Genomic DNA, 18,022 nt, shown 5'->3' on the forward strand with positions numbered 1-18,022 from the left:
GTTAATCCAAGCAGCTCTTGTTCTGTGCTGGGCCTTTTTGGAAAGAAAAACAAAGTGGGAGATCTGTGGGGAATATAAACAACATACTTGACGTTGAGGCGTGCTTCACAGCATCCTTGTGCAGCTTCACAGGGAAAGCTGCTACTCCTGCCAGAGCAGGGCTGTGAGCCTGACCACCCAAGGACACAGCCAGCAGCTGAAGTGAGTTGCTAGTTTGAGGGAAGTGACACAGTTCAGTTTGTGTGATGCTGTTGGTGCCGACGTTGTGTTGAGGTGGGAAAGGTTTTGCAGTGGGGAACCAGAGACAAATGTGTGGTGTGTTTCCAGTGAGCAGTGCTTTGTGAGTATAATCTGGAGCTTTTCAGTAAACAGCAAAGCACAACTAGAGCAGACCCTATGATGCAGTGGCCAAATTTACAGAAAAGCCTGTTACTACAGAAGAAATTTTTTACAGTAAGCATCTGCATGGGAGGAGGAATCAATTTTTTCCTGCAGATGTGTATGTCAAGTAAGTGTTAAACATAGACACTTCACCAGGAAACTGGGGTCACATATTTCAAGATCCATCTCCCCTGTTCCACGCTAGCCTGTGTTCAGCTGCAGTAGCCCTGGGAGCTCAAGCTGAGAATGGGACACAACATGAACATGGCTTTAACTTGCTGTGGGGCCCTGGAAAAATTGCATGAGCAGAGGTTTTCAAATGGCTCATCCACTGTTGTGAAGATCACAGCTTTGATCTCCTGGGCCTTAATTTTTCTTTCTTCCCAAAGATCTGTGCTTCTCTGTCGATATGAGAACAGGAATGTCAGGATACGATGCTCTGCACTTCGCTCTTCGTTCACCCCTGTGTTGTTAGTTTAGATCCATCTGGCCTGTGCAGGTCTCAGCTGGTTGCTGTGTGTCTGGGTTTCTTGTTCCCCACGAGAGGGGGATGTTAGAGCAGTTACACAGGTCTGGGATGGCTGGATCCCTGATCAGAGCTAGGGCTTGTCTGCTGGGTACCTGGAAGTCCTGGACATAGCTGCTTAGTGCGTATGTACAGATTCAGATCTGCATATCTACAGATTCAGATCTCTACAGCTGAGAACACCATGTGCACAGTGCAGCTGCTGCGGGGTGGCCTTTGAGTGCTCTGTGAACCTCGTGTGTGTTAGGCACACCCACCACAAACCCAGAAGTACAGCCCCCACACCACACTGCACTACATGCAGTGTAGGCAGTCTTACTAGCAAGCTGGGCTGCCCTTCACTAATGTGGTCACATGACTGTCGGTACTTGGGGAGCATCTTTGGGGCCCACTCTGTTGTTTCTTCATGGTTCTGTGTTGTATCTTGTAGGCCTGTATCACCTAAGCTACGCAAAAATATCTAGTTGTTGGAAAAATTTCCGTGCATTGGTAGAAATTACTTACTTCATTGCTAGTGATTCATCCTTGTGTTTCACTGAAAATCTTTTTGTTCTACTTTTTCCCCTATAGCTTTTGAGCACAGGTTGTTTGGATATGAAGAGGGTGACTGTAATATATCAGCAAGCACTGACACAATTCTTGACTAAACGGAACAGTGCCCTTACAAGCTCCATGTTTCATGATCTCTTCAAGCGCTTCCCGGTAAGTGTTGCTGATTGTGTGGTGTGTTGTCTTCTGGTAGCTCTGAAGTACAGTTGTAATTCTGGGAAAGTAGAGAGAGACACTTCTTTGTGTCATTGGGGGCTTTTAAAACTGCTGTAAGGTTTCCTAGGATCTTCACCTGCTCAGACTCTTGATACTGCATGTTTTGGTAGCAACACTGCAGAAGACCAGGATCTCATTTGTGGTTTGGATCGAGATACGTAGATGGAGAATGTAGATGAACAGAAAGCTGCTCTTTAAAACATAGCCTAAGAAGCTCTGATTTTTTTTGTCAGTATTCAAGACAACATGGATAAACAAGGTTTGCACCAAGGCAGAAGGGGCCAGCTTGTTTAAACTGCTAATGTAGCTGCTGTCTAGCTTTGCTCTGACTGCATGCTCAGTTTATCAATTTTCTTCCAAGAAGGCTGTAGAGCGTAGAGTCTAATTGGAATTTAATCTGCAAGCTGGATGTTCAGATGGTGTCAGTTCCTGAAATGTTTGAGGCATTTCCTGCAGACTTGACCTATGCCTGGAGCTGATCTGCACTATAAGGACAGCCAGTTTTTAAGAAATAAGTCTTGTGTCTGAATGTCATACAGTTCTTCAGGGATTTTTAGGTCAGAGTGTGGTTGCCAGAAGCTCTTTCTCAAGGGCTTCAATCTTTTAGAATTGATGTCTGATGGGAGGGTGAGAGGAGACAGGCTTGTGTAACTGGAGGAAGTTGCTTTCAGACTCTGAGGGAATCCATGCAGTAGAGAGTTCTTCTGCATACCCAGTTTCTTAGGACACCAGCCCATGATGCCACCTACACAAGTTAGTGAAATAAGGGGGAGGGAAGGGTTGTGTGCTCCCCACAGGGCCAGCAAGCTTAAGATCCCATCTACAGGTTTCTAGAGCCTGTGAATTCCATGTGACTTGTTCCTTGCAGAAATGTCTTTCCAAATCTTCAAGCTCATCTCTTTTATAAAACAAAGGTAATGATACACACAGATACCGGCTTGTTTAACGCTGGGCTTTGCCCACTTACTAGAGCTATCTGTTCTTTTAGTAGTCTTCTTACCCCAGAAAAGAAGCCATTTCAGGTGGTGGGGTTGGAATAACCATCTGCACAATGTCAGTGCACTGTGCAGCAAACTGCTGTCCATGCTTTGTCAGGGCCAGACCTTTCAGTGCCTGATAGATGACATTAGAGGTATACGAGCAAAGTATTTGCAATCCAGATGATTTTTCATTTCTTGTGTCTGGATTCTTTGTGTCCCTCAGTTTGGAAATATTTTGCCTATAAACACAGGAATCGGTGGATTAGGCCAAAACAAGGTATCATCAAGCTTTGCAGACAATTACCCCTCCTCTAGAAAGGTTGTTTTGATCAAGACTTGTGGCAGGGAACAGCAGTAAGGTAGGCTGTCCTCCCAACACAGTTGTTTCTGGCCCCTTTAGGGTTCACATCTTTCCCCCAGCTCTGACATTCTCCAGTCTAACTCGGCATGTTCTCCTTTGCTTCTGGGACTGTTCCTCTGCATGAAGTGAACTGCCTACATAAAGTATCAGGCAGATGTAGACTTAAATCAGGAACCAGGCAGAACACAGGAGGTGAAATCTTTGCCTGATTTTTTCCAATTGAAAGGTTTTGCTGCTGATTTCCTGGTGATGAAGATTTCACTCAGGGCTGGTGTGAGCAAAGCTGTTAATTTCCAAATAAACTGTTGCTGATCTCTGGGCACTTTTGTTTCTTGTAGCATTTTCTTGTCACTCAAGAAGCTGTGTAAAATATAGACTGTTTTGCTTGAAAAACAAACCTGTCTGTCAGCAAACTACTAATAAGAGACTGGGTTTTTCTTTGTTACAGATCATGTGCAAACCATTAGTGGATATTCTTGTCAAGTCTATCACGGCGGGAGCCAGGCAACATCAGCAGGTAAGAAGGAAAGCAAACAAAGCTTAAACAGTCTGTCATGGCAGCTCAGATGATGCTTAATATGCTTATTGCTGCCTTTAGGGCTGCCCAGTTTTGAGAAGTGGGCTTCCAGGGGGAGAGCTTTTGCAAATACTGCCTTGCTGCCTCAGGTGTGTGACTAAAGTTGTGGAAGTAGCTCATATACTCACAGTCATGGGGGTTCTTTGGTAGCATCTCCTTTAAAAACTTCCTGCAGCTTTCAGGTTGAGGCCTGATTGTTGTAGGGGTTCACTTATTCCTTGATTACTTTTTTTATTGGTAAGATGTTCCTCTGTATTAATGCAGTGTGTTGAATCCTTGCCTCCGAATGCTAACTCGAAGTTAGCTTCTTGATCCTGCTCCACACCTTGCCAGCTGTCCTGCAATTTCTAGGCCATATGCTTCTGTGTCTAGTTTAAAACCACCTGTGCTATAGACCCGATTTTTGATGGTTGATTGCATGTGCCTGGCTAACACAAAATTAGTGCAGCCTTATCAATAAACCATTGCAGGGTGAGTGCACAGCTCACTGTTTCATGAGCAGGGAGCGAGGCCTGTCTGGATTTTCACTGCAGCATGCACTGCAGTGGGGGTGTCTTCCACGCAGTTAATAGCCAAAACCCCTTTAGGCCAGTAGCACCGTGTCGCAAACTTTCCCACCCCCCAGCTGTAACATGCATCCGTCCCCTGCAGAAGAGTATCCTAGATTGACCTTTCTGTTCCGTAAATAGCTGTTTTATTGTTTGTGATCATTGAAGGGAATGTGAAGGGCTAGGTATGTATTTACAGTAAGGCTGCTTTACATTGTCAATGTAAATTGCATTTCAGGCTCTTTTACCCAACAGGAATGGCTCGGATTTAAAGAACAAAAAAAGACTGAATTAAGCTATTGGTAATTTCAGTGGATAGAAATAAGAATGTGTTACACAAATAACAAACAAATTAATTGTAAGGCACATGCTTTATCCTATCCTCAAGAGACCAGAACAGCATCCCAGGCAGACAGCCTCATTATGTGGGTATCTTTGCTTCCCCACAGGGAACTGCATTGTCCTTCTTTCAGGGCTTCCACAGTTGTCTGCTCAAGCTTTGTATGGAGGTCCTGTTTATGTGCGGGTGGGAGGAGCAGGGGAGGATGTGCAGTGTGCTGTGTGTGTGAGACTGGATAGAGACCATAGATACATACTACTTTTTAAACAAAGGCGACATGGAGAGTAAGCTGTGTAAAGCCAGTGAAGTTTGGAGTTGCAGCTTTGTTTTTTGTACGCTGCTTTCTTTTCAGGAATTCTGGAATGTCCAATTTGCCAGGTTTTCAGTTAAATTTTCCCACTGATTCTCAATACAAATGTGCTTTGGTGGTGTCCTAGTGGGTAGGGTAGGGGGCGAAGCAAGGTGGGTGTATGTGGCAAAGTGATGTCCTGGGTAAAGCAGGAGGGTAATTTCTCTGGAGTCTCTGCAGCTCCTGGCAGCCTCTGAGGGAATGAGGTGGAGGGGCTCAGCTACCAAAAGGGCTGTCCTAACTCAGAGTCCTGAGGACAGCAAAGGTCTCCTGATACTCTGACTTTGGCCAGCCCTGATGATGGAGAGGTAAGTGGGGTAGTCTGACATTTTCAGCCCCTGAACTTTGGCTTCTAATTATTAAACCAGCTTAGTCCCAGAGACATGAGGCTTAATTCCCCTTCTAACACTCCAGTTATTAATGCCGATTGTTCTGGCTATGCCTGCTGCATCTGTATGAACAGCTAATCCCACTGTGATTTCGACTTCTTGGCTCTGCACATCCCTTTGGCAAGAAGTCCTTGGGGCCGTGCTGGGTGGGGAGAGCCGTGCTCTGCACGGGAAGGTGGAGGCTCGCAGCTCTGGCCAGGTGTCTCGTGCTGGCCTGGCAATGAACTCTGGGGCTCTGGCCCGGCAGGGCTGCTGGCCACTAGCCCAGCTGGCCTGGGGGAGGCACTTCCCAAGTGGGTAGGAGAAGCGGATACGCCTTCAGGTTGGGCTTTTAGGTAGTTTTGAACAAAAGGAGAAAGTGGTTCATGAGGAGGATGTAAGGGGGTGTGTGTGTGTTTCTTCCTCTTCACCCTGAATACCTGGGTGTTTATAAGAGCAGCGTGGAGGTGGGGGGTCTGTTCCATCTCCCCCCTCAGCCAGACCGGTCCCTGAGTTTTTTTTTAAGGCCCCCAAGGCAAGATCTTGTGGCCACCAGCATATACTTCAGGGGTCTCTGCCCTTACTGGGGCCTCTAGTGTAAAGTCAAATGTGGTCACAAAGTGACGGCCCTGGGCTCGCCTGGTTGAGGTGATGTGCAGCACGTTTCCCTGTGTGCTCAGTAAGCCACACAGGTACAGCAAGGCCTGGACCTGCCTGGGCTTTTGTCAAGAAAAGCAAACCCGAACTGTATGTGAAAGGTTCTGTTGTAGGCTGCTGCAGGTCTGTCGAACTCAATTTCTAGGCAGTTGTAAATGAGAGAGGATTCTCTAGGAAATGCAGGAGCTGTTCAAATGATGCCCAGCTGGTGTTGGCTTGGATAGGAGCAGTCTGGTTTCTCCAGCCCTGGCCATTTGTCCTGACCCTGGGGACCCTGCTGTCTGTCTGATGCCCAAGTGTTCATGCAGTTATGTCGTAAAATGGACATGAGGATGATTTGGCTGAAAACTTACTTTCCCCTTGCACACATACTTCTTTTTTTTTTTTTTCCCTTTTCCCTCTTTGATCAATTCACTGGTCTTGTTCAAGGCACAGGGATAGTCAGTGCTGGGGCAGGAGCAGCTGGGTGAAAGCTGTGATTTATTTAATTAAATGGCAGTGTTAATATGAAATTATGGCTTCTGTGAAGTGAGTACGGGAATATTGGAAAGCAGAGTTTGTCTGTGTGGACTGTTGGCTGTAGCTGATGACTTTGGAAACTGGGTCTTGCATTGCTGCAGCCTTTCTGCACATCCTGTCTCCCACAGCTGCTCACTCTGAAACCTGGAGAACATCGAACCCTCAGCAGCAGCGTTGTGTCTGTAGAGGCAGAGGTGTTTGTAGCTATTGGATGGGTGTCACATACTTTTCTGGGAGGTGCATTTCTTTGTGATTGCTGTAGAGAAGGGTCTCTTGGAGACACCCAAAGGCAGGTGTATCAGAGGGTGCAGCTTGATGCAAAGCTTAGCAGAAAAAAAGGGAAGCTTTAGAACAAAAACTTCAGATAGCATTACTGACATCATCAGCCTTTTTCCTCTGACACTGTTCCTACGTGCCTAAAGCAGCAGTAAGGTTGTTCACCTCCATATTGAAGTAATTTGTAACATAAACCAAACAGCACTTTGGAGATGAGAGCTCTTAAGGCAGTTTTAAACGCAGCTTACAGTGGTTGGATTGGTAGGTTTTCCTAGCAGTAAGCTCAGCCTGTGTAACAAGTTTTTAAACTGGAAAGATGAATTTGCCAGGGGTCTTACTGCGGCAGAACTTGAAACGGAAGCTTGTACATGTGGCTGAGTTCTGTTTGTCTGATGTTACTCCTGGAGTGCAGATGCCTGCAGGAGACAGTAATACAGCAGTTTCCCTGTAAAAGGAGAGATTGGTGTCACTTGTGAGCGGGACAAAGGGCAAGGGATGCTTGACCAGGGAAGGGGGGTTGTCATCCCACCCTGAATTCACTTAGTACCTGTTTAAACCTTATACATCAGAAAAATATGAGATGAAGATCTGTGTGACAGTGGATCTGCAAAATCACCTTGTTTCAGGCAGTTCATGCATCTGAGCTGGATTTCTCACCTTTTGTGAGACCACACTGACTGCAGGGCACTATGAATCATATTCTGCCCATTCAAACGCACTGTGGCTCTGGCAGCTGGTGCTTAGAATGCTCGGTGTTAGTGTTGGCTGGCCTGTTCTCAAACTCTGCAGTTCTTGAAGTGTGAAGCTAAAGACGACTGCTGTCCCAAAGGTGCCTCTGTGCCAGTTAAAATGCTTCAGGCTTTTAAAAAATGAACACACTAATGTTTGGATGTCTTTCATTTACTGAGCTGAGAAGTCTGGTGGGTTTTGCTGTGGTTTGTTGGTGTTTGTTTTTTTTTTTTACTATAGTAGCAGTTGGGATCTTTATCCTAAACTCTTGTTGATCCTTGCTTCCCCACATGTGTAACTTAAACCAACATATAACTTAAAGCTGCACTATCTTCTCAGAATATGGCCTGCCTCATGCCTGTTATGTGTTCTCACGCTGTTGTCTACTGTAGAAAGAAGTGAATTGAAACTATATGAAAGCACTGAACTGTAAGTAGCTACTGTGAACCTTTTCAAGAGGACCTTCAGTGTGTGAGAAGTGCTACAAGTTAAAGTAAAAAGGAAAGGAGGTGGTAAAGAATGAAATTTTTGGGGTATTCTAATCCAGTTTGTTGGATGCAGTTCTGAGGACTGAGGTCCTGGAAGTCAGTCACACTAACTATGACCTAGTACTTGCTGTAATGGCCAGCAGAAATGTCTTCAGTGGTAGGAAAATGAGGCCAGTGCAGACATCGCAATCTTTTTGTACATATAGACAAATTTGATAGCTTTCTCTTACTGACAGTGTGCTTAACACCTGAAGGGTGTAGCTAACATTTCTAGAATCCAGTACCTGCATGCATACCTGCATAGATACTTGTTCTCTGAGTAGCTCCGGTACAAATGACGGCTGGGGATACAGTCTGCAGTGATATGACTGTTGTGGGAAAATGACAAGCCATCAAAAATGGAGCTTGTGTTACACCTTTGAGTTGACCTAGTGCTAATGAATTTTGTTAAGCTGCTGGCACAGATGATCCCGTTGGCAGTTCAGAACCTTGCAGTTAGCCAAGCAGAGTGTGTGTGGTGCAGACGGGTGGGGGAGGCTTTGTGCTGTGTTGTTGACTAAGGATGTTGCTGTTGGTCTTCCGCAAGCACTAAACACATTCTCTTAAATTCTGTTTAGAAAAAAAATGTGTGAGAGCTTGTTCTCACTTCCTCCTTTCTTAATACAATTTGATCTCACGACTGCAATTGTTCTCCAGGAGACCTTGACCTTCAAATTACTTCCTTGTGCCTTGTTTCAGTGGGTGCAGTGTTGCTTTTTCAATATGCACGAAAGGCTTTTTTTTTTTTTTTTTTTTTTCTTGTGCTGATGGAATGTAAACCAGGGATCAAGATGTGTTTAATTTAATGATTATTGCATGAACTCTCCTGAGCCTTAGGTGAGAAATGTCTTCCTGGTTTATTTTTAGCAGCATCAGTATGATGAGCATAGGTACAGTAACATCTAGTTCTGTAACTGTGCAGTCTTGGGCTGTCCCTCTGATGCTGTTACAGCACAAACCCCTCGGTGGTGCATTGTTACTTGTGGTGAGGTACTGCAGTGCACACTCCCACCCCCCCCCCCCATTCTCCTGCAAGCTGGGAATGCTAGAGGACTGGATGAGTCTGTGAACTAATTCTTCCACCCTAAAAACTTACTGTTAGTCTGAGGATCAGGTGAGGAAGGAAAATGTGTGGCTGGTTGCATTGCGGTACCCAGGCTTACTACTGATGCCTGCATCTGCAGGCAAGTGCATATTCCAAGTGCCAGCTCTGAACTGGAATCTGGCTGAAGCACAGCCTCTCTGGCAGCCTGGACTGAAACAACCATGTATTTCCCTGAGAAATCCAGCTTGTTGAATCACAGAATCATTCAGGTTGGGAAAGACCCTTGGGATCATTGAGTCCAACCATCAGCCCTACTCTGCAACGTTCTCCCCTACCCCACATCCCCCAAGAGCTCATCCAAACGACCCTTAAACACATCCAGGGATGGTGACTCCCCCCCTCCCTGGGCAGCCTATTCCACTCTCTGACCACTCTTGCTGTGAAACATTTTTTTCCTCATGTCCAGTCTGAACCTCCCCTGTTGCAGTTTAAAGCCGTTCCCTCTTGTTCTGTCACTAATTCCCTGTGAGAAGAGACCAGCACCAACCTCTCTACAACATCCTTTCAGGGAGCTGTAGAGAGTGATGAGGTCTCCCCTCAGCCTTCTCCTCCTCACACTGAACAGTCCCAGCTCCTTCAATCGCTCCTCACAGGATTTATTCTTCAGGCCCTAACCAGCAGTATTGGAAGCAGTTTGGAAAGGAAGACTAGTAAATGAAACATCCACTGCTACCAGGAGTAAGGTGTTCCCATCTCGCTTGTATTGACAGACCACTTCCAGTGTGTAATTTTTTCCCTAAGGTTTATGCAAGTGATTTGATACCTGTCCCTTGGCCTTTGGGAAAGGCACTAGGAGTGTACATTTCAACACAATTACTAAGAGCCTTTGCAATTATTTTTACACTGTGGTCACACGTCAGTTTGAATACATTCCAGTCTTCTTATTTACATTTAAAGCTATATTGATTGAGGAAGTTGCAGTAGCTGGGAGTATAATGATGCTGTATTTGTCCATCAAGTAAGTTTATTTTCTATGATTTGGCTAGAACTCTGCAAAGCTGATGTAAGTGCAGAGCTGTCATGAAACTAATAAAAGTCATTTTACTTAGTGTGGAGATGAGAATGGGCACTGAGACAGAGTTCAAAATGTCATCTTATGTCATATAGATTCATTAATATTTCAAAATGTGTTTTTATAAAGCAGTCTCTGACAAGGAACCCTTTAAGATCTATCTAATAGTGTATTTTAGGTAAGTTGCTAATTAATCTTGGTGCTTTGGCAGTCTCCCCAAAGGGATCAAATATATATAGACATAATTTTACAGAACTTTCTGTGCCAGAACTGCCATCACCAGAAGAGTAAAATATGATCCCAAAGTCCTGCCAGAGAGGTCTTGGCTGGTTGACAGTTATCTTTCTGAATGGTTTATGTTCTATGTAAATATCTAAGTTAAAAAGTTGTTAAACTTTAATACGGCAAGAACAGTAAGAGCACTGCAGAGCATCAGAAGCCAGCACCCCTCTGTGTGTATGTTTGGGAGTATTCCTCCTTGTGCTGCGACAGGTGAATGATCAGTACATTAATGCACCATGCCCTGCCTGCCTTCTTACAGATAGTTTCCAGCAGGTGGTATAGGAAGGACTTGTTAGGGAATATTTTGCATAAGCTCTTACTAACAATGAAGCAAAATAAACCTCCCCAGATAAGTACCAGCACCGATTCAGCTCTATCTCCTTTGCATCAGAAAGGAGAACAGGGCTGCTGGTGCTAGCCAAACAATAGGCCGTGGCTGAAAGGTGCCATTCCCTCAGAGCACCCTCCCTCCCCTCAGCAGAGGTGGGACATGCCATGCCTGTGTCCTCCGTAGAGGTGTCACTATGGGGAGGGCTCGTCCCAGGGTCCAGCTGAGCTGAGCAGACTCTCAGAGGGCAAGTTACCCACAGGCAGTTGTGTGATAGAGTGTTATAGGGGCTGTTGCCTGCAGATTTCTGCCTTTTTGTCTTCCTCTGGTCAGTATGCACCCTCTCTTCAATGAAGAAAAATCATTTGCAGCTGGAAAATGTATGTCAAACTGACATGCTTTGGCTCCAGTCAGTGTTCTGCTCCCGTTCCTGTTTTTGTTTTTTATAAGGAGATGGTCAAGAAGATCCTGTGTTTTGGAAGGTAAAGCTGAACTGCGGGTGGGCTCTTGCACATTTTTAAGCTATCTGATCGTGATCCAGCAAAACCCTGTGACTTGAACTTAGCTTTAGGTATGTAAACTGTCCCTCTGAAGTCCAGGGGGAAACAGTTAAACATGTAAGTGCTTTGCTGGGTCAGGGCCAGAGTGCTCTGCATTTTTGTGTAGAGATTTTTAATTCCTAGACCTTCAGGACGGTTGTGGATGTGTATTACTGCATCCCAACCTTTCATTTTTTTAGAGCGTCTCTTGCATTGGTAGAGCTCAAAGAAACTGTCTTCCTTTGGCGAGTTGGAGGACATTGACAGCATCTATAAATAGTCTCTCATGTTCTTTGGAACAGTGTTTGATGCCATAGTAAAACGTAGTGCTCTCTGAACTGCTTTATAAGCCATGTTTCTGTCTCCTTGTCACTTGTGTGAGATGGTTGAAAATTTTATTAAAAAGATCTGTTTAAATTTTTCAGGTCCTCCTGACTGCATTTAAGCTGAGTGCTTGAAATCCCATGGCATGAGTTTTCACTCGTGTTTGCACTGAGAACTTTGTGTGCTCGTGGTGTATTTCAGTTGAACAAGGGACCCCTGTCACTGAGCCTGCAGGGTCTCTTTGGAGCATCATGCATGTTGTCAACTGGTTGTTTGTTTATTTTTTCTGTCATAACTTTTCTTTATTGCATTTCTTGGTGCTTTTTAATGGGCTCTATGTCTTTTGCAAAAACATCTAGCAGATAGATGCCTGCATTGCCCACATACAAATCCATAACAATTCCAGGCACTAATTGACTGGCACAGAGAAGCTGCCCTGTTAGCAGTCCCAGTCTTTATATACCACCACACTCAGTGCAGCAAAACAGAACATGAAAAGCTCCTAGTTGTCTCTCTATTCTGATTCTGGAAATATAAAAATTCTGATTCTGGAAATATAAACTGTGTTTATTCTGCTCACTACTGTTCAGCTGATTGTGATGTAGCAAATCATCGGTAATGGAAGAAACCTTGTCGTCTGCTGCTGGGAGGAAGTAAGAAAATTAAAAGGTCACGTAGGCTTTAGTTGTACTGTAGACACAGCTGCTGGCAAGAGTCCCAAGGATGGGACTGATGCATGAACAGCCCTGCATATCGGATGGACTTGCTGAGTTAGAGATATACCATATTGCAGTGATTTTCCAAGACTGAGTAATTTCCTAGCCTACTAAATTAAACTTGCCATCTGACACGTGGGGAGTTGATAGTTTTTATAAAGAGAGTGAACCACCCAAGTGTGTTCTGCTCTGCCTGACAAACATAGCCCCTTTGACAATTTGAGGAGTACACATTTGTGTAGAGCAAATGGGAAGAGTTTGCTTGGAGGCAAGGTCATTGCCATTTATTTAATAACAGCATAACAAAAACAGGAGGGGAAGAAATGTCTGTGGTTGTGATGAAATTGGTGACTATCTCAATCATATGGGCTTAAGTTATATTCATGCTAGAAAATATTGCAAAAGCATCGGGATAGAATGCTGTTTTGTTGAAGTTCTGGGTAATGATTTCTGCTGTGTTTACGGTGGGCTATTAGATCTTGGTTTGGAAGTACTAGCAGGTGTGTTGGAAGGGTGTTTTGTTGGCAAGTGAAAGATTAGGGCTTCTGTAGTGTAAAATGAAATGCCAACCTGGGCTGTATTCACTGACAAAGATGTTCTTAAGAGTTCGTGTAGAAAGTGGTAGGTCCCTTTTTGTTGTTGGGTGGGGGTGTGGGAGGTATGGGGTTTGGCTGCTTCTGTTTCTGTGTTCCCTTGGCATGTAATAAAATGCCACTCTGCAAAAGTTAAAGCACAAGAAAGGAGTTTGGATTTCGCTGCAGGATTTCTCAGCAACCTGCTAGCACAATAGGGTCTCAAGCCATGTCACTCTCCTCAAGGGCAGTGTGCAGTCTGTCATGTCATGGTGCTTCTCTCAGTGGTTTTTGCAAAATGAAAAGGCCTGCTGCTGAGCATCTGAATCGGTAAGTCTACAAAGTTTGACCCTGTGCAATTTCCAACTTTTATTTTTTTGCTTAGCAATGCTCTTTATTTCAATGTTCCAAGCTAACAATTTTACTGACGTGCGAGTACTTTCTTTTTGTACTGCTTCAAAGCTAAACATCCATAGTTGACGTTTGAGTGAATTGGAATTCTAATTTCTTATTATCTGCTGATAAATGTTCTCAAAAGATGAAAACCTTTGTCCTTGCAACATCAAGACGGGTCTAGTGAATTGGGGACAGCAGTTAAAAGGCACACAGTGCCTAGGCAACATGGGGATTTTTTTTTGAATACGTACTGCTCTTAAATCTCCTAAATTATTAAATTTGGCTTTAGCAAAATCTCTTTAAATAGGCTGCATTATGCGGTGGCTGCCTTCTGAATAGCCTGAAGAAAATCCTATTGCATGTCTCTCCTGAATTGAGGAAAATTGGCTTTGTTGTGCAGAGGAGACATCTGGCTTAGAGAGTCTTGGGAGGAGCAGGCAGGTGAGGGAACTGGGGGGGACAGTTTTGGTTTTGGTCTTACCAATATGTGTAAGTAACCTGAGGTGTCAGTGGAGTTTCTTGATGTTTACACACATACGATGATAGGTTGTTTGCTCATTTTTTTCCAAAGGGATAGGCAGGGTCGAGAAAAAGGATAGTGCCCCAGATGATTTTGCAAGAGGTTTCCTGATATTTGGTAATGTCTCTTTGAGCCTCAGCTACTGGGATGTTCTTTGAGAATCTTTCCTTTGATTTCTTAACAAAAGAGCATTTCTTGCTCTGGTGTTTAGAGTGAGGAGCTTGTAAAAGCAAAGTGGAAATGGTCCAAAATAAACACGGCCATATTAAGAAATCAAATTGTCTTAGATTTTTTTTTTTTTTAAATTGTGACTTTGTTCTTAACTTGGGAGAGAAGTATATTTCAGAGTGGAGAAGGAAATGGGCATATTTCCTGATTATTATTACTTTTTAATGCGGGAAGGGAGAGGGTTGGATGCATCGCACAGAATCCACTGCTGTTCTTTTCTCCTCTGGTCTCAGTATGCCCTGAGGTACCACTATTCCCCACCACTGTTTCAGTCCCGTAATTGAGCATTATAGAAAGAGCAAGGAAACAGCAATGCTTATGGGCACTGATCTGTGTTCTGCTACTGTGATTTCTTGTGTTCTCATGGCTCAACTATGGCATCTTTTTATTCTTCCAAGAATTTAGGATAATAAGATACAGACTTTTTTTTTGGAGGGAGACATTAAGACTGATTGGCCTTGCTGATATGGTAAGTGGTTACCCCTGCGAGAAGTGAATCTCGGTGTTCACCAAAGCAGCAGACCAGTATATGGATTGTTCTGTATGGATTGCTGTGTCCTGAGGGTCTGGTGAAAGCGGAGGACAAGGTAAATAATGTCTTCCCCAGCCCTGAATGCTCACTAGCTGTGTCTGTGTTGTATGCAAATGAAATATTCAAAGCTGGTATCTAATACCATCAGCCAGGCCTGGCCCAGGACTCCAGTGTGTTATTTTATATGTTCATTGTTTTGGCTGCCCAAACGTCCTGCAGACCCTTCATCTCAGGCAGAAAGCCTGCCAGTGAAGCCCAGTATTTCATGTGCAGCTATCCGCTGAAAAATTGCGGTGTCAAATCTTCTCCCTGTGGGTACTGACTCATCTCTACTGCCTTTAAAATGTAGCAACATCTTATTTCTGTCACTAGGTCTAGATTGTGGTGACTGTAGGAGGGAGCTTTGATTTTTAAAATTTTTTTAAAAAACTTTTTAGAAATTATTTTAAACTTTTTTTTCCCCCCCTTCCTTTCGGGGCTGCCAGCAGAACAGTGCTGAAGGAAGCAGCTATACGTGTGCCCACTTGTACTGGGCACAAACGTCCTGTTGCAGTGAGCAGACTCTCACAAATGGGCTCCTCTGGTTAGGCAAGACGAGGCTTTTGCTCTGGCAGGAGCATCCTCCAGACACTGTTTGCAGAGGAACCAAGCATGGAAAAAAATCCACTCCTCAGCAGCAGTGGGGAGAATGTGATTTGCAGAGTCCCTGATTAAATGAATTAAGTAATAATGTGTTAGGGCATGAAAAAACTTGTTTGTAAGTGAATACTGTATATGTGCCCTAGTCTGCAGGCAGGCTGCTAGTCCTGGGCTTTCTGCTGGCTGGAGTACATTTAAAAAACCATACTGGTGTGACTTTGTCAGTGAAGGCAATGACTATTTTTACCTGTAGGGCTAAGGCTGACATAACTCATGTAGGTGCAGCTGCATTCTCTAAAGGTGGTTTCTATGGGGTGTAGCTCATTCCACGTTTCCAGCCAGATTGAGCGGTGGTGGTTTAAGTGCTTGTGTCTTGCAATAGCTGTTTCCATGTTGTGGGGGAGGAGGATGTGCCAGCGCAGCTAATGTGATAAAACTTTTTGTAGTATAGACAAGTACTCAGCAGCAGCAGAATGAAGTTAACAGCCCATCTGATCGATGTGACAGCTGCTGTTCAGAGCCTTGGGAATAGTAGTAGAATTGTATAGATTTCTTTATTTCTCATTGCTGCTGCTTAAAACAAGACATCTGAGCCATGGGTGAAGAGGTTTATGAAGGATAATAAAAATAAAGAGGAGAGGGGATTCACCAGGAGGGGTAGAAAGATGGGTATTTCTTCACAGTCAGTTTTGTCTCAGTTGCTGTCTTCCAGGGAGCTTTGGTTTTTTTGGGTTTTTTTTTGTTTTTTTTTTTCTGTAAAAAAGGTAGTAAAACCTCAAATCCAAAAGCAGAGCTTCCGAAGTGGGGACCAAGATCTGAGTGCAGCACCACATCCTGTGCATTTACAGTGTTTTAGCAAGAGATTTCCTCCATCCCCAAGTCATTGGTGTTGAGCCTCTCTCATGAAGGTGAGACAGCCAGTTCACCTGCTGCCTAGCAGGTGATGAGCAGGTGACTGCTTTTCCATTTTTTCTATTGCTGAGATAGTGACTGGGAAGATGGCCTGCACGAGGAATTACTGGGGTCGTATGTTCCAGCAGCTTAAGAGGACACACAAACCCTTGTGTTTGCAAACTACTGTTTTGCTTATTTAGAAACTAGCCAGAGAGAGGGATGGTCACTGTTTCAGAGGCTCAGAAATAAGAGCATAAAAAACCCACAAACCCAACAGAGTTTGTGGGTAATTTTTTGCACTCAAGAAGGCCTAAACAGATCATCTACATGATGATGAAATGAGCAAAATGTGTCTCATGTGTGACAATTATTTTCAGTGTGCTAATATGCAAGCTGTGAGTTGTGTAAAGGTTCCTGGATGGAAAGCATCCTGCTGTATCTGTGGAACTCTGCTTTTTTACTAGGAAGGAAAAACAGGTACAATCTACTTTGAATGAAACCAGGTTGCAGTGCAGGTTGGCTTATTCTAAAACACTGAAAACTGCAAGAACTTGATGACCTAGGATGTTTCGTGGGAGGACACTGAGTAAGATAGCCTTTCTCATCCAAGGTTGTAAAATGTGATTTAAGTGTCATGTAAATGCTTTACATGTTGTAATTAACTAGCCTTGCAAAATTTTTTCATCCATTTATTGCAGGAACTTAATTTAAGCTGTAAAATATCATTTGTTTTGATCACTTTTTGGCAAGGAGAATTCTGTTCCTGGGCTCATAAATCTCCTATTCGGTGTTTTTTTTTTGGCAAGGCCAGACTGAGGGGAGGGGCTGGGAGGAAACTCCTGTCTGGCCTAGAGCATGGTGCTTGGTGCACAGGGAAGGTGTGGGAGCAGAGGGGGGTGGTTGATGGGTGGGGGTTTCTGGTCAGCGTTTACTTCTATGCATTATTGTGCCTTGTCTGTTCCTGGAGGCAGGAGGGCAGATTTGCAGACTTGGGAAGTGGCGTCTGGTAGGACAACTTCTGTGCTGGCCAGATTGGATCCTGCTCAGATAATATTGGACCTTGTCAAGGCTGATCGAGGGAACATCTCAAAAGAGCCGATTGATTAGTCTGAAGACACTGGATTGCAGCAGGCAATATTGAATTCAGTTCCTGAGCCAGATGATTGCAAGAAGAGCTTGTCATGGTCTTTCCCAGGCCAGTGTGAGCTCTCCCTGACTCTGCTTGCAGGCACCAGGAGTCTGTCTAGTGACGGGTAACACAGCTTTCCTGCAGAGACCCGGTGACACAGCCTAGGCACCGTGCTGCGGCAGTGCCGTCACGCAGGCTGGTTCTGCCCATGTCCCCGTGTGCTGTGGGCCCTGCAGATGGGAGCTCTGCACAGGAGGCTTTCTCACATGGCTTCGAGCTCTGCTTGAGCCTGGCAATGTCTCTGGGCCAGGCAGGACAGAGGAGGCAGCCAGGAACAGGGTGCAGGAAAGGCACTCCCTTAATCCGATAGGACAGCAGGGTAAATTTGGGGGTAAAAGTAGATGTCAAATTTATTATGCTGCCTTGGACCACTGGCAGCACATTTTTTTAAACCAAGAAATAGTTATGGAGATGCTCAGGTGTCTTGGCATGGGCAGTTCTGCATAACCAAACGTGCCAGCCATGTTGTCCTGACAGTCTGACTTATCCTGGAAAGCGCAAGTGCTTTCCACTCTGAAACCTTTTAGATAGCTGCTAAATGAGAATCTTGGCTCCATGGCTTGAGTGCGCCTTGTTTCAGCAGTGGTGAGGAAGTTAAAAATTAATTTTTGTTCTCAAAAACAGCTTTCTTAAGCTACAGCCAGGGCTTTGCCTTCCCTTCTCCTTGAATTTGAAACATATATGGAATGGGTGTGTGTGTGCGCCATGTGTGAAATACTGCAGTTACAGCTTGTGGGTTGAGGAAAATTGATTTGGCAAATGTTCCTTAATCACCTCTGGCTTTCACTTTTTACAGCTAAAGCCTTCAAATAAGTTTTGTATGTTTTAAGTAAATGATTGGCA

At 44.5% G+C, this 18,022-nt stretch overlaps 1 protein-coding gene across 1 annotated transcript in view; it reads left to right on the forward strand.

Annotated features, from left to right (window-relative positions):
* Window positions 1–18,022, forward strand: part of MYBBP1A (MYB binding protein 1a) — a 60,401-nt gene that overhangs the window by 19,564 nt on the left and 22,815 nt on the right. Inside the window, exons 22-23 of the mRNA XM_074890091.1 lie at window positions 1,478–1,609; window positions 3,462–3,530. Of these exons, the coding sequence (XP_074746192.1) occupies window positions 1,478–1,609; window positions 3,462–3,530 (201 nt within the window). The remainder of the gene's footprint in view (window positions 1–1,477; window positions 1,610–3,461; window positions 3,531–18,022) is intronic.

This window comes from Strix uralensis, chromosome 20, assembly GCF_047716275.1.
Source record: "Strix uralensis isolate ZFMK-TIS-50842 chromosome 20, bStrUra1, whole genome shotgun sequence".
In the NCBI taxonomy this organism is placed as follows: domain Eukaryota; kingdom Metazoa; phylum Chordata; class Aves; order Strigiformes; family Strigidae; genus Strix; species Strix uralensis.